This window comes from Trachinotus anak, unplaced genomic scaffold, assembly GCF_046630095.1.
Source record: "Trachinotus anak isolate AG129_WGS33_773 ecotype Australia unplaced genomic scaffold, CSIRO_AGI_Tana_v1 ptg000032l, whole genome shotgun sequence".
In the NCBI taxonomy this organism is placed as follows: domain Eukaryota; kingdom Metazoa; phylum Chordata; class Actinopteri; order Carangiformes; family Carangidae; genus Trachinotus; species Trachinotus anak.
In genome coordinates, this window is record NW_027273883.1 from 24734273 (window position 1) to 24761378 (window position 27106).

Here is a 27106-nt window from a genome sequence, read left to right on the forward strand (position 1 = left end):
AAGCGTCCTGCCCTCAGTGCGTGGGAAATGTGCTCTTCATGGCCCTGAGCTAGCGAACAAGTTCCCCTGCTCTGAAAGCTGGGTGTACCAGGGTCGCCAAGTTAACACATTCAAGTGCTCCAAGAGTGGCATCTTTTCTCAAAAACACAGTTTTAGAATACACCTTCACTTTACAATGTATTTTGATGGGCTCCTCCACTGCCTCATGAGTGTAGAAAAGTTCTTTTTCAGACAGGATTCTACACCTTAGTTTGTCTTAAATGTTTCCTGAAGGTTTGTCAGCAGTTAGCTTTGATTTTAAAGGTAAGTGAAAATAAAAATCTAGTTGTCATAAGAGCAGTGCTGACTTAATGTTCTAATACTTTAATCTGTACCATTTTCTTTCCTTCTTTTTCGAAATGTTCTCTGAATTGTCTTTCATCTTTCTTTCTCTTCCTCTCAGTTACTTGGTTTGTGCTCTTTGCTCTCCCTTCGCATCATGTCTCTTTCTCATCCTTTCTGCTTCACTTAATCTCTGCCAATATTTCTCATGCAATTTATTTATCAGTTTCATCCCTTTCCCATGTTTTTATGTATCCTTTGTCCCTCTCTCATGTCTCCCACCAGGTGATGCCTTCCCATGGACAATAAGCCTGAGTCAGTTCAGTGTGTACACACTGCTTGGGCAGCAGCGAAGCCTGAGCCTATTGGAGCCTATGGGCTGTACCTCCACACTGGCCGTCACATCCCATAAGCTGCAGAGCTGCTCTGAAGGAAGGCACTCGTTTGTAGTCTGCCTCCATGTTGATCTGCAACCCGTCCACATCAAGTGCTCCAATCCTCAGGTCAGTCAGACAGTCCTGAATATCTTCGAAGTCATTAGAATTACATGTATATTTATAGAAATCATCCCCTTGTAAATATCCTAAAATATGAACACACAGACCCTGGCAGGAAGATCCTGCCTCTGTGTGATTTTCTGATAGAGATTGACTCCAGTAAACAAACTGCCTCATCTTCTTACCTCGTATAATTTTCATGAAAATGAAAGTGTAAACAAGTGAGTGTTGCCTTGTTTGTTTTGGTCAAACATTTTGAGATCTGAGTGAAGAAGAGTGGAGAATTGCGAGACTCGTCACCATTGTTTTACTGTCTGTTATTACGTTTTACTGAGAGCATGATGAATATGGACAGATTGGAAACGAACATGTTTGTCTCCCAGTTTGGTGTCTGTGTTGTTTATCATTGTGCTGTTACAGGGCTATAATCACATCTACATGTACCATTACACATGTTTTGTTTTTTCTGAATTGAATTAGCTGTATCAAATTAGGTTTCTCTGTAAACACTTAATTGGGGCGACCTTTTGAGTGGTCACACTGTAAAATGTCTCCAACCGCAGTGATGGGCCATGGTGATATTGAAGGGAACTGGTAATAGAAACAAATGAAAGGCCTTAATCTGTTAGTGGTGAAAACTTTCCCAGATATGAGGAAAGCAGGTCGTTTACTGAGGGAAAGTTTATTTTCTGTCTTCTCCTCTGTTCTCCCTTTCAAATGGAGTGCCTGTGTCTGGCAAAGCTGGGAAGGCTTATTGCGATTATATGATGACTCATTATTAGTTGTTGGGTCCAATGAAAACTTCTCTTCTCTTCTCTTCTCTTCTCTTCTCTTCTCTTCTCTTCTCTTCTCTTCTCTTCTCTTCTCTTCTCTTCTCTTCTCTTCTCTTCTCTTCCCATCTGTTCACCTCCTCTCTTTCTTTCCCTCTTCTGTGTAAATTTCTGACTCGAGGGGGGTTATAAGCTAATACCATTTCAAGCCATGCAGCAGCTCTTTAAGAACTGCTGCCAGAGCAACTCCACCCTCTCCAGAACAAAACAGACCTCACACTATTTTGTCTTCTTTCTAATTAGCATTGCCACTTGTGGGAATGTATATGGGGAGGTTACAACACTGCACGGTCTCTGCACAACAATCAGATAAAAACACTGTGATGTGTGTAAGGAACAGGAGGGGTTTGCGTGGTGGAGCATTTCAAAGTGTATCAATTATTATCACACTTATTTTGAGTCATGAATACATTTAAAATAAACAAATAATCAACTCCTCATGGCCTCTAAACTTGAATTTGGTTTTCCATAATATGAGATGAATTACTTCATGGCACAAACAAAGGTGTTGTGGAAACTCAGGTGAAATGCTCAAGCTTAAACTTTAGTTTACATTTTACAGCTAGCAACAGGTGTTGTAGGACATTTGGTTCGAATGTTAAAAATCACAAAAAGATCATCTGCTCATCTGTAAAAGTGACTGCTCACATGAATATGCATGTTTCTGAATGGATCATGGAGTCTCTGAAAATACAAGGGTACAACTGCAGCTAAGATAGGAAGTGAGGTAAGTGTCTTTGAAAGAGTGAGAAAAACTAAAATAAAGGTATAAGCTGGAGAAAGGAGTGTGAGCAAAAAAGAAAACCAGTGCATGCAGAGACATTTGCGTGCACCCACATGCACTTAAACCACATGGGATCTTTCAGCTTTGTTGCCTTCCAACATGTGTTCCCTTCACTTTCATGCAGAACACCCAAGGTGAACTGTCACATCCAGGAACAGAGTGGGACACTCACACACACATAAACATGCAAGTCATTTAAGTTCTTGTTAGAGAGTGCAGAGTTATTTCATGCATGCCAGTAACTGTTTTAACTGTCGACCAGCGTCGTTCCTCCTGTTCCTGTTCCTAAGATAACTTTTAATGGTGATCACATCAGAACTTACGCATGTGTTCTTGTTTCACAGTGAATGTGTCTCCAATCAACAGTTTGCTTTGATCTCTTATACGTAACTGTGCGACTTTTCAGTGAACACATACCCCCCCAACACACACATACACACACACACATGTTCATGTCTGAACACATGCACACACAGTGTTACCACACGTACTCAACAATATGTCACTTATGTGAAGTTTCTATATAAATTGTGCTTAGATAAAGGCACACGAACACTCACAATCTGCATCATCTCGTGTCTTTCATCTGTGTGTATTTATGAATGACTGTGGAAGCCTCTGTTCAGTCTCCAGTTTGTACTACTGCAGCCTAGCAGGCCTCCTGATCTGCAGATGACAGGTCTTTGGAGAACCCAGCCCTGCAAATGTGCTGCTCACTTCCCAAATCATGAATTGTGGCATCTGTATTGTGAGCTCATGTAAGCCTGTGCGTGCGTGCGTGCGTGTGTGTGTGTGTTAATGTGAACCAACTGACCCTATAGCAGGGATTCATGTGTAGGAAATCGGTGGAAGTTGGAGGTGGCAGAGGAAATATAAGAGATGAAAGAAAAAGACAAAATGAAATTCGAAGACAAATGATGAAATGATGCAATTACAGATCTGCTAAAAAATCTCATCAAAGCATCGTCTCGGTAGCTCACCTTGTAGAAGGCACACCACTAACAAGGATAAGTCCTTACTGCAGCAGTCGGTGTTCAAATCCAGCCAGGGCCCTTTGCTGTATGTCATCCCCTCTCTCTCTCTCTCTCTCTCTCTCTCTCTCTCTCTCTCTCTCTCTCTCTCTCTCTCTCTCTCTCTCTCTCTCCTGTCTGTCTCTACTGTCTGTATCAAATAAAACAGAAATGCTGAAAAAAGATTCTCATCATAAAACTAGGGACAAGACTTAAACAGACGCTAAAACAGAGAAACAGAGATCAGTCAGCGACCTCATCATTCATCTGACCCTCACACTTCTTCCCTTTTCTCCTCTACTCGCCATTCTTTACTCTCTTCCTCCACATCTGCTGCTGAGTGCAGTAGGCCTTGTCGTGCTTGGTTGAGCTTCCACGCCCCAGACTCTCAGAGAAGGGAGAGTGGAGCCATATCTCTCCTGCCAGCAATGCAGTTTGGTTGGGTATGGCAGACAGCTGTTGGCCCTGTCCCTGGATGGCTGCTGGATCGGCGTTAGCAGCTCTTCCTGGACATGTTTGAAATGGCCCAGCTGTAATGTATTGTGCTGCTTTTCATTTGATTTATGCTTATTTATGGAAGGCCTCCCTGTAATGTGTGTGCTTAGAGGCGTGCATGTGTGTGAGTGAGCTATAATGGATAAAAATGTGTTGGGAGTAGAGAGAACTATTTTTCTCTGTGTGCTCATGTGTCTGTGCACCTTTACTTTTGAGGGACCCTTGGTGGTGGTGGTGGTGGGGTGGTGGTGGGGTGGTGGTGGGGAGGGGGGGGTGGGGTGGGGGTGGGGAGGGGGGGTGGGGGGGGGGGGGGGGGGGGTGAGTTACTTGGCTGCAGAAGCGAAGCATTTGAAATCCAAAAATTAGCTCACTGTAAAAGAGCGCATTTCTCCCTTTCTTTCCCTGTCTCTCTTTTAGTGAATGCATGAATAACTGAAAGCATCACATCACATTCCCCTGCCTTCCCCTCATGTTTTCCACTCTTGTTTTTGGCTTTGTTGTTGTTTAAAGCTAAGGCCTCTTTTCATGTGAACACATGATAAATAGTTGAGAACACTTGACACTGAGCCTTCACTTTTTCCTAACTGTGGTGAGTTTTTCAGGGGAAATTGATGACACAACTTAACTTTCCTCTGTGGGTGTTTCTTTGGGAGTTTTGTTGTTATGGATAACAAATTTGTACAGTGCAGCACGTGTATGAGCATGCTGTGCCTTTCAAAGCCATCGAATGGAAACATGAACACTGGTTTTTCATTGCATTTGTGAAGTGAAGCCTTTCTGAATGACAAGCCCAAAGTCTAAAATAGTGTTAAGTTTGAGAGGGAAAGAAATGGGAATTGATAGTGGTCCATTTATGGCAAATATTTCCTCCTTCTTTCTCTCCTTCTCCCTCAACTTTAACTAGGTTTAGTGTCACATAACTACAAAGCTGCCAAGTAAAATCATGCTAATGGCCTTAGAAGTCAGAACTACATGAGAACTCCCAAGTGCAGCTGTTTGAGTCAGACCTTGGCAAAAATACTTTTGAATATGGTTTCAAATATTAAGACTACTTGTGGTGTGTTTGGTTTATCTTTTAAGGCACTCAATTGGCACAGTAGACTTCATGTATCAAAATCATTTTCAGCTGTAATGCAGTTGTCAGTTTTTCTGCATAAATCTGTGTCTACATTTGTATAATTAGAAATAGTAGCATGATTTAGATAACAATCCTGGTTGTAGTTTTTCCTTTCATTAGATGACATTAGATTTCATTTGAGCCCCATTAATGTGAAGTACATCAATCCTTCAGTATAATATATCTAGCTTTGTGACTAAAACTTCTCTGTCTGTTTTCTCTTTTTTTCTTTTTCTGCTTCTGTCGCTCTCAAGGTTCAACTGTTGTATGAGCTCCTCCTCAGCTGGAGCTCTACGTGGGCTCGTCTCCAGAGGCATGGCATCTTGCGTCAGACCTCCACCATCCCAGAGCCCCCTGCTAGTGCTGCACCATCCTCCCCAGTGCGCAGCAGTGCTGGCACTGCCCTGCCAGACACCAGCACCTGCAGCCCCTCTGCAGATTTTGGCTCCCCCACTGAGGTTTGTGTCTCTCACGCAGCTACATGTCTCATTTTGTCAGTTTTTTATGAATTGTAAAAATCATCTGCACACCTAAGTTGTGGTTTTTCATATGGACCAGCCTTCTCAGAATAAAAAAAAACAAAAAGAAAAAAACTTTCACTGCCATGAATGCATTATGGGACTTAATTTACTCTTACAGTGTAACAATGTCATTCATTCACTTTGTGTATTTTTACTTGTGTGCTTTTTATCTTACTGTTGCTATTGCTCCTTCTACCATATTACACAGCACACTATCAGCTACTTTTGAACTTGTGTTTTTCCAGTATTGCTCCTTTCATGTTGTGCTACTTGATTAATAAGAAGCCTAATGACTACACCCTGCCAACACCCAACTATTGGTCTTTTTTTCATCTAAGGTGCTGTGAGTCATGCTATTTAAGCCTTTGTTGTATACATAATTCTGCTGCTGATTTATGAATTTTGATTTGGTAGTTTTTATTGTTATGAGTAGCTGAGTCAGTGCTAACGCATGCAATTTTTCTAAAAAATATGTTTTGTTTGGGAAGGATTTTCAAAGCTGGAAAATTCTCATCAGTGCTTGTGTTTCTTGTGTTTTTTATACCCAGAGCAGATCCCCCAGATAGGCTGTGAGCTCTGTTTGATTCATGTAAGCTGGGGTTTGATTGAGTATAAACCTGCTCCTTAATTTAGGGAAAACAATAACCTGTATTTACATTTTTTCGCTCAGATAAAATATGAAACCCAGGGAGCAAAGTATGGAATATAGCAGTACATGCAGGCATGTTCAAAGCCAATGGAAAAATTACAGTCAGAGTTTTTAGGGGGCAACAACAAATGTTGAGTGTTATTTTTCCCTTCATCCCCAAGTGATGGTGCTTATCCGAAGCTTAGGTAATGTGGCAGGTGTTTTTTCTTCTGTCCAGTACAGTAGCAGCTACAATGACAAGCTGGGGGTCCATGGCTTTGGGGCCTGAGCCACCAGGGCCTTATGTAATATGTGCATGTTCTTGTGTATGTACTTGTACTTGCTACATAGTAAGGACCAAAAAAAGTATTTTACTAACAGAGTGAGGACATTTTGGCCGGTCCTCACTTTTTGAGACACCTTCAAATCACATTTTGAGGGTTAAGACTTGGTTTTAGAGTTATGGTTAGAATTAGGTTTAGGTTAAGGTTAGGGTCAGGGTCAGGGTTAGGCACTCAGGTGTGATGGTTAAGGTTAGGGTAAGGGGCTAGGGAATGCATTATGTCAATGAGTGTCCTCACAAAGATAGAAGTACAAGTATGTGTGTGTGTGTGTGTGTGTGTGTGTGTGTGTGTGTGTGCGCGCGTGTGCGCGAGAGAGAGAGAGAGTACATACCCATGAAAAAAGTTTATCATGTGCATCTGTGTCTGTATTTGTTTCTGTGATCGAGGTGTATGTGTTCTTGTGTCATTCATGGACGCACAGAAGGGGCAGCAGTTTCAGTGTGGCAGTGAAGGCTCTATGGTGTAGTGCATCTATAAAAAGGCTACAGTGACCCCTGCCCACTTGTCACTGTTTAACTAAGTACAAACACTGGTAGAAGTGTTTAGTCCTCTGGGAGGCTGGGTGATTGAGCAAGAATGTAGGAGCCGCTTGATAAGTCTCAGCAGTAGTGGTAGCAGTCTCTCCGCAACAGCCCCCCCCCCTTCTGTGCTGCTCAGTCTCTTTCTCTTCAACTCCATTCACACCACACCCCTCAAACCCTCTGCCCCCAGAGCCCCTCTGCTATTAAACCACAATACTCAGTGACATTTTCATATACATTTACTTACTAGTATTTAGGAGTTAATATAACTTAATGTTTATTCCATCAGATTCCCCTGCAGTCTGTCTCTTCCCCTCTATTCATCACAACTTTTATTTCTCCTTCCTCTTATGTCGATCCCAACCTGATACCAATCTCTCATAAGCCTTAATCCACCCTTGACACCAAATGTTGAACCTGACCCTGACCTGAAAAAAGTTCTTTCCCCACCTGACTAAAGCCTGACCACCACCAACTGCAACCCACAAAGCAAAGACTACAGCGCACTAACCAGTAATAACTACTTATTATAAAGACACCTTGCATGACATTCACTTAACTAGATTATTAGAAATTGATGTCAACATTTGATGGAGGTCCTGTCAGCTGTCAGGTTCTGGTTGTGTTTTTTCTTTTTACATCTCTGCAATTATTTATCTTCCTATTCTGTCTCTCCTCCATCCACACTTTATCCCATCTCTCCCACTTCCCCTTCTCCCCCTATTTATTCTCTATCTGCAGATTAATTCTGCCCTTCTCACTTTATCATTTCCTTCTTTAACCTCTTCTTTCTCTAAAGCCTTCCAATACACTCTCCAACCTCTGTCTCCATTCTTTCACTTGTCCATAACTATTCTCTCTTTCCACTCTTCTTTTATAATCTGCCTTTTCCTCCATCTTTCTTTGACACTTCCCAGCCTGCTGTTGTCTTCCAATGTTTGGGTCTCTCTGATGAGCAAAGACAAACTCTGCAGAGAAAATAAACCCGGATCCTCAGCCCGTTTATAGCACTGAGGCCCAGGAATTAAATTGTATACTTTACAACTTGGCCTGTGGAGGTGTGGGAAAATAGCTCCCTCTTAGAATGTGTGTGTGTTTGGGGCCCCAATCTGGCAGCTCAGGCACATGGCAGAGCCCACCTCTACCTACACCACATCAACACATCTGTTCTTCAAGGCCTCACCTTGATAGAGGAGGGGGGTTCTTACACTGATAAAAACATGAACTTTGGCTTTTTGGAAGTAATTAGGGATCTTAAAAACTTGGCTATGTAACTTTTGCTGAGCTGCAGCAACAGCGGCATCTGCAGCAACAACTGGTAATTATAGGACGTTGGCACATTAATTTCTGTTAGGCTTCATGTCTGAGCAGTGAAGGGCACTGGAAGCAGGGTGCCTCAAGCAGCTAACAGCTTGTAAAGAAAACATAGCCTATCAATAATTCAGGCAACACAAAATCATCTTCTCAATACAAACAGCAATCACACTTTCCACCCATGTCACAAGTAATCAGGTTACTTTGACTGAAAACATCTGAACTGACAGCAGCTGCGTGCTAAGGGGTAGTTGCCAGGAGCTAGCTAACTAGCACACTGACTGAATGACTAACAACAGGGATGGGTCTTCCCCCGGCAGCAGTGAGAACTGTAGCCATGGCAACAGGCGGTTATTGAGTAACCCAACATGTGAATATAATCTAGTAACATTATGATCAACATCATCTCCACACACCATGGAAAACACAGTCTGCTGGCTTCTAGTATGTAGCTTAGCTCTGCTGATAACGCAGTACATTACAAATTCTTGTTGATGTCCGATGGTAATGTAGTGGCATTTCTAGCTTGTATGGCAGCCTGGGCAAACATCCCCCCTCATCAGTTTCTGCTGAAACTACATACAATCATAAATACCAAAATAAAGTAACAAGAATACATAGAAAATAGTCTCTCTCTCTCTCTCTCTCTCTCACACTCTCTCACTCTCTCTCTCTCACTCTCTCTCTCTCTCTATAGATTATTTCATGATTAAATTGCACAACTGCCATCTAAAGACTGACCTTTCTTGCTTTCCTTCATACATGCATGTCATCAATTACATCATCATATGAAATCTGCCCAGCAATTGCATTGTAAATACTGATACTGCACAGAGAGTGAAAGAAGTGTGGTGTTTGATAGATTCCCTGCTCCTGTGGGGAGAGCTATGGTCAAGCTGCCCCCTGCCCCCCTCCCCATCTCCCACCACCTCTGAGAGTGAGAGAGGAGACCTTCCCAGCAAGCAGAAGCCTGTACAACCTAGAAAGAGCACCCAGACATTTTAGTAACGTAGTGTTATATATGTTTCCAATAAATAAAAGCATTTCAACATACCAAACTCCCACTTGAACACAGTAACCAGTGCGTAGTAGAAGTCAAAGTTAGAATTATTTAGAATGAGAACATACTAGTCAGTAAAGCAGATCACATCACGTATGACGGTATCTCTCAGCTGCCACATCCAGAGAGTGGTTGTACCCAACCTTTATTGAAAAACATTAGCTGCCAAAGATTAGATGTAGCTTCCAAAACAAATGTAGCAGTGAGTTTGGTGCGTTATTTTCTTGGCATTGTCATATAATCTCACCTTCACTTTTCTTTAGAAACGTTTTTTTTTGTTGTTACACATATTTTTTCATCTCATCTGCTTTACAAACACAATGAATGTGCATATTTCATTGACACTGAATTTCATCACAGGTATGCCTTAAAATCTCTTGAAATTCTTGTTTTTCTACAAAATGTAGATACTCTAGATTTTGACTACTCTGGGGTGTTGACTCCAAGGATGTCAGTCTGTCAAAAGCTTCTTTTCTCCTTTCTGCAGTTAAAATCAACTTATATGAGAGTGAGAGTTTGAAAGTGACAGCAGCAGTTCTAGTTGGGATTAGGTGCAGTCGCGTATGTGATGCTGCAGCAGTAACCATGCTACACTGTGCCAGCGCTGGCTCCTGTTTCCACACATGACATTACAGAGCCTAATCCTACCAAGTGGCCAGAACTGTAAACTAAATAGTCGTAACCACACACACACACACACACACACACACACACACACACACACACACAGAAAGAGAGAGAGAGAGAGTGCTATGTTTTGACTCCAGCTCAACAACAATTAGTACACAAATGGCAGTTGACACTAGAATATCTCTCTTTGAGACTGACTGAACATCATTAGTACTTGGCTCATATTACTCACTGCCAGTCACAGTTATTACACACATGGACACACACACACATACACACCTTGACTGTTTGGCTCTGTGGAAATGGATAATGACCTCCTAGGAACATAACTGGAGGAAATGCAAGTTGTGGAGTAATAAAGTGATTCAGTGTTAGTATTCTTATTGAATGTCTGTTCATATCTACAGTATTTAATTTGATTTTTAGGAGGTAAGAAGATGTATAGTTTGTGTTTGATATAATATACCACTCTAATCCCCTTGCCTGCAGAGCTTTCAGTCTCCTCTTTTAGTGTGTGAGTCCTTAGTTCATGTTTGAATCTTTTTAAGAAAATTTTTAATCAGTTAAAGTAAAAACTTTTCTAGCACATGGCTCTTTGGTGTCTCATGGTCCCTATACACAGTAGAGTTAAATAGCTTTTTGAATAAGCATAATCTTTAATTTATCCATACTATTGTCATTTGTTGTTATTGAGCTCTGCTGTCATCCACCCTCAACTACATGAATAAATTGAATTTGCTAAATAGTGTGAGGCCCTCATCACTCCCCCCAGTTGTGGAAAGGGGAAATAATTTCCTCATCTGGATCCTCTTTAAGACACTGTAATCAGGCCAGCAGCTGTGTGCTTTCTAATTGAGATGGTCGATAACCTCCTCACCAACCACAGCCAGGCTTGATAACCATGACACAATCTGTCATTACCACACTGAAGTGGAAAAAGTGTAATCCTGCAATGCCAGAGCTGCAAGCTGCCATATTGCCTGAATCAACCAGGCAGATACATACTTGGAAAACAGATTTACCAGGAAGACTGGGGGAATAAAAAAAATATCCCCAGTACTGTCATCGTCAGCACTTCGCCAAACCTCTACTAATGAGATGAGAGCTCACAGGAGGCAGCCCTCTCTGCCGCATCCTGCTTGCTTCTCCACCTCACCCCCCCATCTCACCACCCATCTCCAGTTTTCACTTCCCATTCTCTCCCAGTCTGCAAGACGTTTGTGTCCTGGCACACTTGAGTGAAAGCGGGCCATGTGGATGCTGGTGGCTCAGTTTAGGGTTAACACCAGTGACAGCTCCAGACAATGGTCCTTTTCCCCCCACATTGCTCAGCTCTGAGTGGAGATCTGCTCACCAGACACTGATGTCATTTACACTCCAGAGGACTCAATAGCTGGTGGTTGCTTTGTTATGGCTACATGCACAGCGACAACACTTTCAAACATACACACACATTCACTGAACACATGGTTGAACATGCACACAAGCAGACAGACAAACAAAAAGAACAAAGACACATATTCCAGTTTTAAGGTAACTTTGGAATTGTGCTTGTGTTTTTCCTCAAGATGTTATTTCTTATTTTGTGTTGTTGCTTGAAAGTTGAAATGCAATTTGTTAATCACTCCTACACTGCATATTAGTTCTGTATTTATATAACAAATAATTTTAATAGATGTAAATATTTGAATTCTGCCACAGTCTTTAGGCTCAAATCATGGCCTGTGACTGTCTTACCAGCCCAGACTGAACAGATCTTGTTTTGGCTCCCTAGGGTGACTCAGTGCCTGCTGCAGACAACAGTCCGTTCGCAGACACAGTGACTTTGGAGCAGAAAACTAGCAGTATTGGTGGCACCAGTGGGAAGGTCAGCCTTTGGATGCAGTGGATGTTACCCAAGGTCACTGTTAAACTGTTTGCTTCTGACCCAACTGCCAAAAAAACAGGTACATTCACCTTTACATAATACTAATACTTGACTTAATGCTTTTTTTGCTGAATGAATTTTGGTACTTTTTCTGTCCCAGCCTTGTGTTTTGTTTCTGTCTAATGCTTATTGATAACACACTGCAGTCTTCAAACTTAGACATGTCAAGTTGATAATCTGCTGCTCTAAACACATATGTGGAAGTCTCTGTGTTCATGGCAGCAGCAATAGAAGTTGTAGTTATAAGACAATAGAGACAAGCTTCAAAAGCAGATCTAGTTATTAATGCAAATTTGTCTGTGTGCAATGTAAAAGAGTGTGGGAAGTTAGTCAGAGTTTTTATAGTGTTGCTGTATCAGGCCCTTAAAGTGATTATCCCCCCCCTATTTTCTCATTCAAACATCAAGCACTCAGAGGGAAAAAGCAGCTGGAGAGAAGAAGGGGAAAGACAAATAAATAAATGGGTGATGAATCCCAAGTGAACCGCCTTTTGTCCCCTTTAGATTTACTGGGGTGATGAAAAGCTAGTTTTACCTTTAATTGGAGGCTATAATATTTAGCATCTGCCAACCAGATCGCTGATCTTAAGGTCTTTAATAGTGGAAATGGAATGTTTTGGAGGACCTCACAGAGATGGTTTGACTTAGAGACATCCTAAATAGGCATTACTTTGGATTTGGGCTTAATATGTGCCATCTGAGTTGCACGATGAACTTAGCACTGGATTTTCAGTATGCAACGAATTAAGTATGTTACTGAAAACAAAAATTGTGTGTATGCATAATAATACATTCTTTGAGATAAGAAAGTCACAGATATGACTGCAGACAATCTGCAATGATGTAATATGTTTTTCAACTGCAAAGGAAGTGAGATTTTTGTCTCTTCAGAAAAAGAAAAAAGCCATTCCAGTCGTATTAGTTTCCGGGCATAATGTTATGCTATTATGTGTTGGAAGATTAGAGGTAGAAATTCAAGCATGAGTCTCCAGAGGCTTTGCTGAAGGCACAAATCAGTGTTACACTTTCCTTCTTTCAAGATGAGCCATTCAAGATGAAGGGCTAAGGGTTTCCAGTCCTCTTACAGGGTGGGTTTAGAAAACTCATACATCAATATCAGCGCCATGTTTGGAGACTATGAGTTTCTGAGGATCTAACAACTTGGGAGAGTTCTTTCCACACAGTATCCACAATAAAGCTGACAAGTCTTGTGTTTCAATATTAATAAACCATTAGGAACCTACGTGTTTCTCAGAATCACCACAAGGCAACAGTACAACAACAACCAAAGTTTCACACGCATGAAGTCCATTTTCCCAAGCTAGTCTGTGATTGTGGGACTTTCTCAGTGGAAACAATGAGAGAGAACCAATGGTTAAGCTCACAGGCTTGGTTCAATACAAAGTTAATCAGTTCTTCTGCAACGCTTACTCACTTTGCCTGCAGTGGGTGGGTTTGTTTGCACACAAGGTGCATAGAGGCATGTACGTACATTTTTATGAATATACACACACTGTGTGCGTGTGTGTGTGTGTGTGTGAATAGGTGTGTATGCATAGACTGCAGCCTTAATCAGCTTTACTCCAGTCCAGCTTCAAAAACATACTGTGCCTCTAGTGTGCAAACTGACCACAGCATTTGGATCAGGGCCAAAGGCAAGACCTGGACAGGGTTAGCTATAGTACAGGTCCTTGCCCGCAGAAATGAAATTCACACACACATACGAAACTTCCTCTCCTGGAGTCCAAGTCCAGCTCTACTGCTTGTTTGCCAAGTACAAGGGTGGCCAGTTTTGCAATCTAAACTGATACACAGTTAAGCTGCCTAATGAGTGAATGTCTTTCCACTGTGATTCACTTCATGATCATAAAATGCACATTGTAACTTTATTTTCTGTTTTTTTGTGTCTCTGTCAGAGATCTGTGTCATCAGTGAACTAGAAGACCTTAGTGCCTCTGTAGATGTCCAGGATGTTTATACAAAGATCAAATGTAAAGTTGGCAGCTTCAACATCGACCACTACAGATGCAGGTAGAGTACTTCTAGTACATGTAAGCAGATACATATACTGTATATGCATTCAGGTTAGCGAGCAGGAATGGGCTTGTTGACAATTTCCTGTCTAAATTGTCTGGCACCAGCCGATGCAGTGATACAGTAAGACCTGGGATCTTCCAATTCAAGACACTTCATCCCTGAGGTCACTGTGCTGCCTTCACATGCTTGTGTTCTCACATTTCTAGAGTCTATACACATACACATGCATGCACACACTTTTACCACCAATACCACTAACACTTGGTCTGTTCAGCTCATATGGGTGATTTTTCAGATTATCACCTCAGGGTCATTATCTTTCCAGACAGCTGCTGTGGTGGTGACCACAGATTAACAGACAGATGGACAGACATATGGACCGACAGACTAGACGGACGGGTAGAACGGGCTCTGGCCTGGCCCAACTCTGACTCACAGAGCAGAGGAGTTCAGTCAGTCATTTTCTCTCAGACTGCGGTGTCTGAATCGATTCACAGAAACATTAACACGTTGTTAGGGGAGGAAAACCACTGGGCGATGTTCCACTACATCCTTATGGTAATCTCTCCCCACGTCAAGCTCCAGTCAGAATGGGATCATTTAGCTCTGGGTTCTGAAATTATGAAAGTGCATCGTGCTGCATGGTGAAACTGAAGCTGTGACTAAAGATTTCTAATATTTTTTTCCATGCCCCACACACACATTCTTGCCATTAATTAGAGAGTGGCCTCATTTTCAATATCTAAATCCCTTTTTTTCCCTGTATTTCTTTCTCTTTGCCTTGATCACATACATCTGTGATGGAGTCAGCAGCTCCAAGTGTGCACTGTGTACGTGCCTGAGGTCTTGTTCGGTTGGGAAGAGACCACTTAGCAGGAGGCAATTCTCCCTGTCTTGGTCTGAGGAGATAATGAAATAGTGATCTAGCACTCCACCATGTTGCATCCAGTGGACCAGAGAGTGTTTGTCTGTGTTTTCAGCTCTGTGCCTGCGTAGACACGTTCATATAAGTGCCTCCTTCTCTGATTGAGCCAGACAGGGAAAGGGAGATGGACCTTCCGGGCCCTGCGCCCATATTGAACCACTGATTTGATAATATAAATTGATTCTGATTTGCCACATTTTAAAATCACCTTAGCTGGGTCCTAAGCATTTCAGTGCAGGTCAGAGCGGGACTCAGGCAGTCGCCTTGGATTTGAACCTGACTGTTTAGCAAGCTTTTCACAGACCTCCCTGTCTCACTGTAGTCAGCTGATTTATATTCTGTCAGGCCACATGTGTTTTACACAGTATGGGGTACCACCCCAAACCCAGATAATGTCAGTGATTAGACAGTTTGAGGTCGTGAAGGTGTTGTGGGTCATTATATCATACTACTCTGCTCTCACAGGTGTGTGTCCAATTGCTCCTGAGACAGAGCCAACCTTAATCTCTTTAGTAGACCCCTATGCCTTCCTAAATAGATAATGGGTCAATTTTCTCATTTCTAGGTTATTTCAGTTTAATGTGCATTTAACAACGTGTTCTCAACACACTTTTAACCGACCAGAGTTCTGGCAGGGAGAAGCACTCCATCATCTGAGCCAGGTTACAGTCATGGCTGTTTAGGACACAGTGGAGGACCTCTGGGCTCCTGGCCCACTCTAATCTCTATCATCCACGTATATACGAGAGCCCACAGGGGTTGGAGTCCATATTAATCATTCTGAACAGATAATTGTTATGTATTTCATCATCCAGTCCAGGTTATTTGTGTGCAGTGGGTCAGATGAAATCAAGCTTAACAGAAAAATGTTTCATCTGGCCTTAGCTATCTCACTTATGGAAAATGAATGGAAAGATAGATTGAGAAGGTATATATGGGAGGTAAATATATAATTGAATGCCTGTTTGTATCAAAAATAGGAGGAGGACAAGAAAAGGTGAAGAAAGGAAGGAAAATGATGAGAGTTCCCAGTGAATTCAAAATAACATCATGGAGCAAGGGAGGGAAATTAAGGGGAGGAAAAGATGCAAGGGAGTGACAGGCTGATTGGGTATTAAACTCTGTAGGGGACATCTTCTGTCCTGCTGTAACTTCAGATCTTCTAATCTACTGAACTTCCAACAACTTCCTCTCTTTATTTTAGTCAGATCTTGCCTTGCAATGGTGCCTTGAACCATTCTGAAACGTAGGGACACCTCCCACCCTCTGAGAGAGGACAGCCGGTGACAGTTCACCCTTAGTCACTCCAAGGAGCATCTCACACAAATTGAAGCTGATGTCTTCCAGCTGTTTTGCAAATGCCTGGGAGCGAAGGGTGACTGGATGGGAGCTGAGAGAGAAAATAGAGGAATGATGAGCTGTGGGGGGTCCATATGTATTAGTCACACTTACAGCCGAGTGGGGAGATTACAGAAAGGTATCCACATAGACACACACATAGAAAGAACTGACAGACACACACACACAAGATAATAATGCATGAAATCCATCCAGATACAATACGAACACACTCACAAGTGGGCCCACTCCTCACTCACTGAATTTCTACAAGTCTGTTGGGGAGTAATTAAGAGGGAAGCAGGCAAACAGAGTGTGAGGGTGGTGCAGATGGTGTTAAACATTTTAATTGTGTGAAACATTTTGTCATACATGTTTTGTGCATGACTTGGCATTCTAGAGAACTGGAAACTGTGCATGTATATGTGTGTGTATTTTATATACTATAGGTTTTGTGTTTTTGTGGTGCCGCAACTTGAGAGTGATAATTGTTGTTGTTCTGTCCTCATGTTAATGTCTTTTGATTTCTGCTTTACAGGTGCTTTCTGCTTCTTATGGATGGCCACTACAGTTAATGAAAATTCAACATCACAAAAATTAACAATGCATCACATCATCTATGTCCAGAAAATTTCCCCAAGTTAATACACATGTTGCACTTTTATTACTATCTCAAAGCACTATCTAAAATTTAAAAGGAATGGTAATTTTACGCGGTACGCCTCTAGGCTGCTGAAAGTTTGATAACAATGTTACTATCAGTCTGTGGTTCACTTATCTAAATGTAATTTTGTAAGTACTGTTGCCATTACAGAGATATTATCAGGCGCTGCCACAGCAGTATGAGTAGTCCCAGATGCCCAATTTAAGTTTGGCCTTGTGTGTCTCTCCAGGCCAGGCCATGACTGGCACTCTGGCCAATATGAAGGACTCGTTCTGCAGTGCAAGGAGACAGCCGGGGTGAGGCTTCTGCCTGTCCCACAGCAGCCTTAGCATCCTTAGGCCTCTTTATTCTGTGCCTCTGCCATTCTGCTGCTCCTAATCAAGGTTCCTCATCTCTGCTGATGCTGGACAGACAGGAAAATGAAGGAAGAAGAGAAAAAAACATTGTTTTTGGCTGTAACTCTGGATGTGAACTGGTGGAGTATATTGCTGCACCTTAATATTTAGAAGAAAACTGAATGATATCACATTTAAATTCCATTCCCCTGTCTCTCCAGTGGATCTGATTGGCTAAATAATCAAGCCAATTAAATTTGGGGACAACCGTTTGTCTGTATGTGTGTGTTTGGGTGTGTATATATGTGTATGTGTGGGAGGAGACTACGGCATTGGCCTCCATTCTCTTGTTGATGAAATCTTACTCTGGTAATGGTCTTATACTGGTACTTAACAAATGAAAATGGCAGTTAACATAGTTTACATCATTTAAACACTTGAATTAAACTGTTAAGAACATAATTAAACACTTTATCACATATTTTCTCAGTGTCTATCTTTAAGTGCCTCTAAACTGCACTTTTTCCATTCAAACACTTCTCATCTCAGAGTGAATTAGTGGTTTCACTGTTATTTTTCTAGATCGTATAAGACCATTCTCCAGTATTGTATCTGGTGCAGCTTTCTTTGGTTTTAATCAGTTTATTCTATAATTATTTTTCCAAAATTCATCTTAAAGTTTCATGCTCTTCTTTCTTTTCATTCCAATCTGTCTTTCTTCCTACCCTTCTCTATCTCAACACATGAAATTATCTACCCCCCCCCCCCGTGACTTCTTGCCGTTTCTGTCTCTTTGGGCATCTACCGTCTCTCTCTCTCCTCTTCCCCTCTCCTCACCTCCAGTATTGAGGATGGTGTTCGGAGCTCAGGCAGCTGTGGAGGAGTGGTCCTCTCTTGCACTGACAAGCTGAACAGACGCACTGTGTTGGTTCGACCCGTCAGCAAGCAAGACTCTTTTAGCCACTTCTCTAGCTTTTTCCCTCCTGTAAGAATCCAGTTCTTCTTTTTAGTTGACTCTGCTTATCCTCCATCAGCAGTGGCCTAAAAGAAAAGTTCTGTCTGCTCCTCACAGATGTTTCAGAAGCCAGTGCTTTAATTTGAATTAAAACTATTTTAGTGTTGCTTTGAAATTTTTCACAAATTAACAAACTCAATCACCTAATGCTGTAAAGGAAAATAACTCTATGGCTAGTTATACAATATCCTTGGTCTTTGAGGAATGTGTTCTAAACTCGACTTACATTTATTGTAGAATGTCTCCCACATGGGTGCATTATTTAATGATCATAGCCATTTTTAATAAATAAACAGCTATTAAGTCCACTGTTCCTGGATGTTTGTGCAAATTTTACCTAGATCTGTCTTTCTTTTAATCATGCAACACTTGGAATTGGTATTTAAGTGATTTTTATCCTGTATTTGCTTTGCAAATCACTTATATGATTTGACGTCTGGCTTTTCTGATAAATCAGCCTCAGAAAACAGCCACAATCATTAATTGGTGTTGCAAGAATTTTGCATCCTTTAAAGGGGACTGCTTTGATGACTCAATCTAAATTGCAGCACAGAACAGCTTGGCTTTTTTAGAGGTGTATATGGGAACATAGAGGGTTGTGTTTTTTTTTTTTTTATGGAGTTCTGGGGTTAAGTTTTGCTGAAATTCAAGGAGTAAGTCTAAACAAGGCTTTACGAATTCCAAATTTTAAATGGAGTATTTCTACAAATTTAAATGTATAAATTTCTACTTTTCTCAAAAATGTTGTAAATCTGCTCCAGTTTCTTGTTAAAGATAAAATATTTGTCATTTAATTGGGGAAATGTGTATATATTTTAAAATCTGCAGTTATTTTTAGCCAGGCTTAACCCTCATCCAAGAAACCAAAATAACACAGATCAGTTAAGTGTTTGTCTGTGATTGCTCTGTGTTATGATACCTATTATTCGTCTGATTTGTGCTGTCTCACCATTGGTCAGACGGCAGCCAAGGTCCTGGAGGGCTCCCACCAGCAGCACGGCTTCCTGTCAATCACCTACACTCAGGCTGTCACCAAAAATGTCCGTCACAAACTCACGACTCGGTCTGAGCGGCCAACACGCAGTAGTGCCACCACTGCCAGTCAGCGGATGACCACTGATCCTCTGGCAGACAGCTCACCTCAGTACCTGAGAGAAATCCTGCTGACAGCTCAGCCCTTTGATGTGGTGTTATCCTGTCCCTTATTGGCCACCGTAGCAGGGGTACTCCAGGTAGAAAAAAGTGTCTGTCAGTTCTAATAATTAATATAGCACACACTATAGACTTATTTTTCATCTACTCCATGATAACAATTTACTTCTTTATTTGTTATTTGAACCAGCCAATAAACAACAAAACTTTTGATTAACTTATGAATTTATTTTTTAAACCACTAACTGGATGTCTTTTCAGGCTACGGTACCAAGACGCTACAGAGAGCGTGGAAAGTCGGCAGGCCAACCAATGAGAAGCCACACACTGACTTCTCGTTGTTTACCTCTCATCTACATCAACACCAGTGTGATCAGGGTCTTCTGTCCTGGAGCACAAGACAAACATACAGCAGCAGGTCAGAGAATTACTTGTCTCATTTGAAAGTACACTGGCGTGCACATACACACTACAGTGTAATCAGTCACGCAGTGTTGTATAAGTTCCTCTGTATTCAATGTATTTGTTTCTGTGTGTGTGTGTGTGTGTGTGTGTGTGTGTGTGTGTGTGTGTGTGTGTGTGTGTGTGTGTGTGTGTGTGTGTGTGTGTGTGTGTGTCCTAGTAGATACCCATGTGAAACAAGAGGACACCCTGGTATTAAAGATGGGTTCCCTCAGCATGGCTCCTCAGGCTGATAACCCCCTGACCCGCACTGTGCTGCGGAAAGACATCTACCAGTAAGACAAACTCTCTTCTCACTAAAGCTTTGCTACTAAATTCATGTTTAGGTTTTTGTGGTTGACAGGAAAATGGATATTTTCAATATGAAAGCAATGTTAAAAACAAAGCAAAAGGTTGACTTGTGGCTCTGTTGTGCGGAAAGATATTTCTAGAATAATTTATGCAAAACAGGTTTTTTTTTTTACTGTGGTTAGGAATGGAGTACACTCAGTCACACAGCAGCACATTTCAAGATTCATGCAGAGCCATCAAACTTCTCCAGTTCCCAATAACATTACAATAACAATAACATTTTTCCCTCTCTTGTGTTTGCACATGCTGGCTCATACTATAAATTTATCCTGTTTCTCCAGTACAACATGATGTGCAAGACATTTATTACTGACTCTACCTCCCAGTCTCCCTCCCTGCCTTTTACACATTTTAACTGTCATGTCTGACACCTCTCTTGCTATTAAATCTCATTACACTTACACAGCTTTATCGCATTCTGCTTTGAAAACACACACACCGCTGACTGTTACTACTAGACCACCTCAAAACTTGCAAGGTGATCACAGTTCATTAAAGGTGCTACTCAAATTTGTCTGAGCTCAAGTCACACTCCATAAAACCTGTTGTGAGGCAAGTGTTTTAGGTGTGTATGTGCCTGTACATTAGGGCACATCCGTGCGCTCATGATGTTTGCTTTCTCATAGGAGATTTTTTAGGGCACAGCAAATGGCAGCACTGCATATGGTCGAGCTGCCCCTGTAATGACAGAACGCACTGAGTGACACTGTGGGGCACTGCTTGGCCCTACAGCTGAAACACAAAACTGTTGACACAAGCCTCCAATGCCATGTGGATCAAAGCTGCAAGGCAGGGAAAATCTGGACCTCTGAGGGAAATAGCTCAGTGCAAAACACATTTCCCTACTATAGGCAACTAAGAGAATCTGGATTGTGTCATAACTGCCTGGAAACCACAGCCCCACAGAGTGTGTGTGAGAGAGGGAGAGAGTGGGGGGGCTAGTTGTGCGAATGGGCAGATATGGAGCTGGCAAACACATGTAATGAGGGAGATAAAAGTGGTGCCTAATGCTTTGTGCAGCTGCAAGTGAGCTGTCACAAGATGTAAAATGGAGAAAAATAAAACTGGAAGGTGGACAACAAAAGGAGAGGAGAGGCCACTTTAGGCGTCCTTGCAGCCTTCAGTTGGTGGAAGTGTCATATGTAGGTAGACTGAATAGAGCAGGGAGGTAGATGGGGTCTAGGTCTATGGACAATGTGTAAGCATCAAGGCAGTCTCTCATTTACTCGTTTGATGTATTGGAGCAAGGAATGTATTGATCAGTAACCATAGCTACTGTTTTGCAGGGACTTTTGGGGAGTCTTTTTTTTTATCCCCACTAGTTTCACACAGTGTGCCGTGATGAAATGTTTGCTGTTTGTTTTGGTACAAGTTAGTACATTTAATGGGATGTAATTACTGTGTTTCCATGGAAACAGTGCCTAGATTTATTTTGTTGACATGTTGGCCATGTTGTTATCATGTCAGATGATAAATGATGATCTTGTGGGCATGGAAAATAATCTGGAGTTTTTCTCAGACTTTCACCCGAAAAACCAGTAAGAGCAGCCATGCAATTTCACCCCATATTGGCCAGTAATGTTCTGCCTCTGGTGGTTACAGGAATGGTGGCTCTGTGGCTGTGGTACCCACATCTGCTCATAGACGAAGAGTGCATTGCACGACGCTCAGCCCTGGCCTGAACACACACACGCCACCAATGTAGCCCTCCACACGCAGCCCTCCACACGAACACAGGCATACAGAATGCACGGTCAGGCTCACATGCACTTGCAAACACAATAAGTCAGTCATGCATTCACACCCAAATATGCAATGCACACAACCACGTCCTGTACATATGCACACAAAACACACATATGCATAATCTCTCACAAGCACTAGCAGCAGGCATGGTCATGTGTACAAACACACCCACATTCAGTCACCCCCTTAACCTCTGCACACAGAAGCCAAGAGCCACCACTTCCCTCGCTGCAGTGAAACCCAGGAATTATGTCAAACCACTCTCTGTGTTCGTCCCTCCATTCCTAACCATGCATTATGCTCACCACCTTCCCTGTTCACATCTGCCCTCCAATTTAGGATGATCACACTTCTGAGTCACATGATTGAAAACAGGGCTTGTTGCCATACCATTGCCAAGCCCTGTCATGTGCTTTATCTGTGCTGAAAACTACTGTGTGAGCTCTCCCAAGTCGTATAGAGAAAGGCATAGTGAGAGCCTGTAATCATGCAAACCAGCGTGTGTTTGTAATCTATAACCAACTGTAACTATAGGAAGGAATCTTGTCTTTGAGTCTTACTAGCCATTTGCTCCAGTTCTGTTTAAAGCTCACCTCTAATGACATCCGTTGTCATAACTGAATGACTGGTCTAAGCAGCTATATTGTTATTGTTAACTGTACATGAAATGATTGCCTCACAATGTCCAGGATTTACTGTAATAACACCCTGGGAGGAGTGAAGGCTAAAATAGCACGCATGTGTAAACATCCTGATGGAGCATATCTTGATACTCTTCTGCTAACACTGTTTCTGACACACTTCAAAGCTCCTCAGCTTCCCTTTCAGCCGCTACATGTTTAGGGTACAGTATGTATTTATCATTTAGAGTAGATAAATTTCTTCAAAGAAGGTAAAATAAACCTGGTTGACTGTAACGCTGCAGAGATAAGTTGATATCCACCACCAGAATCATTTGGTAACAATTAACACGGTTTCATTTGATCATGTGATGTTGGATTTTCTTTCCCTGAAGGGATAGGTCCCCAGGGGCTTCTTTACCAAGCAGGAATTATGACACAGAGCTGCAGGCTTCCCCTCTTTCTCGCTCTTCATCTCTAGCTACAAGGCCGCTGTCAATTTACACAGCTGAAATCATTTTCCTGTCTTGAAAAAGCTGGCTTTTTCCAAGTACATGAACGTCGGCCCGGGGAATGTCCAGCATGCATTCAGCCCTGACTTTCTTGTGGTTTGGTCCCTCTGCAAAATCTCACAGATCTTTTACTCCCCACTCCTATTTTCTTTTATTGTCTCACTTTCTCTCCTTTTTTCCAGTGAGATATTTTTTTTTCACTCTTGGAACACTTAATTGAAAGCTTCTTGTGTACTGGGGTGAATGGGCACCACTCTTTCAAATACCCCAAGGAAATTAGGTTTCCCTTTTTAGCTGCACAGAGACTTGTTAAATGTGTCTGTGTGAGGGTTAATACAGTTTGTGTATTGCCAATTTCCTAATATTGGCCGTATATAAACCTCAGTAACTTTAAATGACATGACATACTTATTAGTAAGACTTTACCTACAAATCGTTAATGGAAATAACTGAATATCAGCTAATTGCCTTTATAATTAACAGTGAGTGATGTTGTCCATCGGTAGAATTGTCAGATTGTCTGTTTAGGAATTAGGAAAGTTCCAAAAATTGATGGACAAAGCACATTTTATTCTGCTGACAGAAAGTGGGTTTCAAATGCTGATTTAGCCTTTAAAATGACGTCATTCGTCCACATGGCCTTTTATTTCCACTTCTGATATTTGCCTCAGTATTTATTGTTATGGAAGACGTTTGGCTTGACAGACATCCTGATTCATTAGTGATAAGAAGAGTTCTACGTAATAATTTCCATCTTTATTTTCTATAAAACAGTTTTAACTCAGGTATAAAGTTCAAACAATGAAAGTATCCTTTAGCATATTTATTTATGTGTTTTTCCTTTCCTTTGTGCCTGTCTGCACATGTTTCTACATGTGTGTGTGTGTTTGTGTCTTAAAATATCCTGCACATTTCCCGACATCCCCACACCTAAATGACACAGCTCTAAATTCCATCACTAACTTGGTTACCTCATGGTCTGTCCGAGGGAGACTCAGGGAGCATCCTGCCTCCACAAAATATGGGTTTTTTTGGTATTTTGTTTTGATTAGCGCACATGCCTGCATTTCTATGGTAACGGCAGAGAAGTCTGCTGTGTCAGTGGTGATGCAGCGCCAAGTCAACATAACGTGGCTGTATCAATGGACTCACTCTGGAGGAGGTCATGTGTGTTTTTCTCATACACTTTCCAAAGTGTGACTGTTCTTGCTCAAGCATTTTTTGTACATCCCTCTTTCTCTCGTTAGTTTCTTTCCTCATATCATGTTTGTTTCTGGTGTTTATAACCCACTCTACCTGTTTAGCAATTATTTTAGTTTCTTTCCTTCCTTCCCTCATTCCCTCCTCTTCCCTCCTCCCTTCCTTCTCCCTTTCTGTTTTAATGTTTAATGTTACTAACTCCTTCTGGTATGCTCCCTTTTGCCCCTCTCCCTGTGTGTTTAATAGGTCTTTTCATACTTCCATCCTTTTCTTTCCATTCCTTCTCACCTTCTTCTGTCATTTTTGCCACAACATTTTTTCTGTGTGTTCCTGTGTATTTGTTATTTCCTTCCTCTGGTTTTTTCTCTCTGTTGCTCCAGTGTTGGTTTGACTGGTCCCAGTCCCAGCACACTGTGGTCAGTAAGCCAGCCCCATATTGCTGTTGAATGGCTGCCTGGTTAAGCCCATATATATGTCCTCATAAGTGGTTGTGATGGGGATCTCCCTTCCTCAGATAAACACAGCCCGCTGAAGCCAGGACCCTGCCTGTTACCAATAAAGTTCCCTGGCAGAACATTACATGCACCCTTCTCCCACAGCAGCATCCTTTCTATGACAACGGATGTGTGGACGGAGGAATAGAGGAATACAAGTCCCCAGATTGGTGGTAAAAAGGAGAGAGGTACACTTTCTTTCTTACTGCCCTACAATAAAAGGGATTTCACCTGATAAGAAAATGATATTAAAGGAAATCTCTCTGTTTTTCTCCTAAATGGACTCATATCTTTACTATATTCATTTAAATAATTTTCTGCAGTAAAGCTGTATAGCAAACCCTGCACTGCTTAAATGATATTTATGTTTTATTGAGACATTTTATTAAGGGAACTAATTTCTCTGTCCTTAAAAGTGTTCTTAGCACAGAACACTTTTTAGTGTAAAATAAAAGATAATATAAAGTTAACTATGTACATTGCAGTTGTGGTAAACTTTCACTCTGTAGTTTACACTTTATTTGATTTTAAAAGTGGCTTTCATAACATGTAATCAATAATTATCACTTTTTACAGATACGTAATAATTAACTTAACACTTAACCATAGCGAGAGTATGTTGATAGATGTTGGGTTGGCTACTGTGAACACTCAACCGTACTGGATATTATGGTTTTACAGTTGTGAGACATTTGATCAGTCCTATAATAAAGACAAGTTTCACAGATTTTTAATGAGGTTAGTTCATTCAGTAGTAGAAGCAGGGGTGGCATTTCCAGTTTTATTTATTTGAGGCAGTAGCAGTGGGAGGTGGGTGAAGGCAGGGTGCAGAACAAAGCTGCTCACAGGCCTCCAGCACATCAGCTCCATTCCAAGGTGCAAACCTGTCACAGCCACAGTCACCTCAGTAAATTCACCAGCGGTCACTGGGGTTCACATACTGCTCCTGCTGCTATGCTGGTGGTAGGATTAGGAGACCCTGCAAGTTTTATGCATTATAATCTCTTGTCTTCACATCGGGGTAAAACTATGAATGATCCTCTCAGGCGTCTGTATGACAGCTGCAGCTCTCTTAGTTTCTTTTCTTTTCATATGAAATGCCATTCTATTTTATATGCTCTTCAGCTGGTCCCCGTCTTTCATGTCTTTCTCCTCATCTTTCTTTTCCTCATAAAACCCAGAGTTCCCAGCAAATGATTCATTAGATGCTTCAGTGCACACTTGCCTCATCATTCACTTTAGTCGGCTGCCAAGTACCCCATTTCCCCGTTTGTTTACACCAGCAAAAAGTGTGCCGCTTTGCTTCGCTGCAGCAGCGGAGGAGAAGAGCTGCTTGGGCCACACACAGTGACACCCAGGACCTACACTTATATACTCTGATTTAGGAGTTGCTTAAAAACTCCCCTGGCTTCTGAGCACGGTTAATGATAAACTCAGAGGCATTGGTGGCAATGATGGTAATATCTGTATCACCAGCATAAAAAAAGTCTTTAGTATGATTTTTTTAAACTGCCATAACAGAACACCTTAAATAATGAGCGGCGTTCATTAGTTAGATTTTGAATGCACCAAATGTAGTTCCGAAACAGTAGTTGATGATGGAAATTACTCCCTGCCAGTGAAGCAAATGACTACACAGAGCTTTGAGTATGCAGAGAAGCGTTATGCAGTAAAAGTGATGTCTGTGGGGATAGTCCAACCAAACATACACCATTTGAAATAAAGTTCTCTTTATCTATTTTTGTCTTTACTTTCAGGCTTTAAAAATATAATCAGAGGATCTTAATCCTACACTCTTGCTGGTCTAAATTTTATCTTTTTGTGAAAATATGCCAGTGTGTCATTAACATAGAACTGTGGACAAAACCAAACCAACTGAATAAATCTCTTTAATTGCATTGGTCCTTTTTTGGCCAACTAGCTGTTCTGATCTTTTAGTTGGTTTATGTGTGTGTATTGATGTCATTACTGCCTCTCCTATGACTCTGACTTAAATATATGTTTTTACAAGAATTCACTTTTGATACACCGCTGGTTGTCTTAAAGTGAGTATAGTTATAGTGCGTTAAAGGCAAATGTTCAATCATCATAATGTAATCCAGTTGTCAATCTAAGCTTTTAGGGCAGAAAATGGGGAAATGGCACTGAGCCATGAGAGTTTGTTGAACCTGAGCCAGCCAACAGAAGAGCCTTATAGCAGACCCACCCAGCAGTCAAACAGAAGTATGGTGGCCAATAGTGTGAAATATTTCATCAG

The 27106-nt window shown here is 41.6% G+C and overlaps 1 protein-coding gene across 8 annotated transcripts in view; it reads left to right on the forward strand.

Moving 5' to 3' along the window:
* The window catches only part of LOC139612544 (intermembrane lipid transfer protein VPS13B-like), a 325396-nt gene that overhangs the window by 168356 nt on the left and 129934 nt on the right, over nt 1-27106 (forward strand). For 5 of the 8 annotated variants that reach the window (XR_011686577.1, XR_011686578.1, XM_071468180.1 and 2 more), the window contains exons 24-31: nt 607-824; nt 5309-5512; nt 11847-12018; nt 13915-14029; nt 18141-18282; nt 19272-19544; nt 19726-19882; nt 20087-20201. Coding sequence is in view for 6 of the 8 variants with exons in the window: in XM_071468180.1 (XP_071324281.1) it covers nt 607-824; nt 5309-5512; nt 11847-12018; nt 13915-14029; nt 18141-18282; nt 19272-19544; nt 19726-19882; nt 20087-20201 (1396 nt within the window). In the remaining 2 variants the exon portion in view is untranslated. Of the gene's footprint in view, nt 1-606; nt 825-5308; nt 5513-11846; nt 12019-13914; nt 14030-17191; nt 17259-18140; nt 18283-19271; nt 19545-19725; nt 19883-20086; nt 20202-27106 lie in introns of those variants that run through there. The other 3 variants (XM_071468183.1, XM_071468182.1, XM_071468186.1) reach the window with 3 other exon arrangements.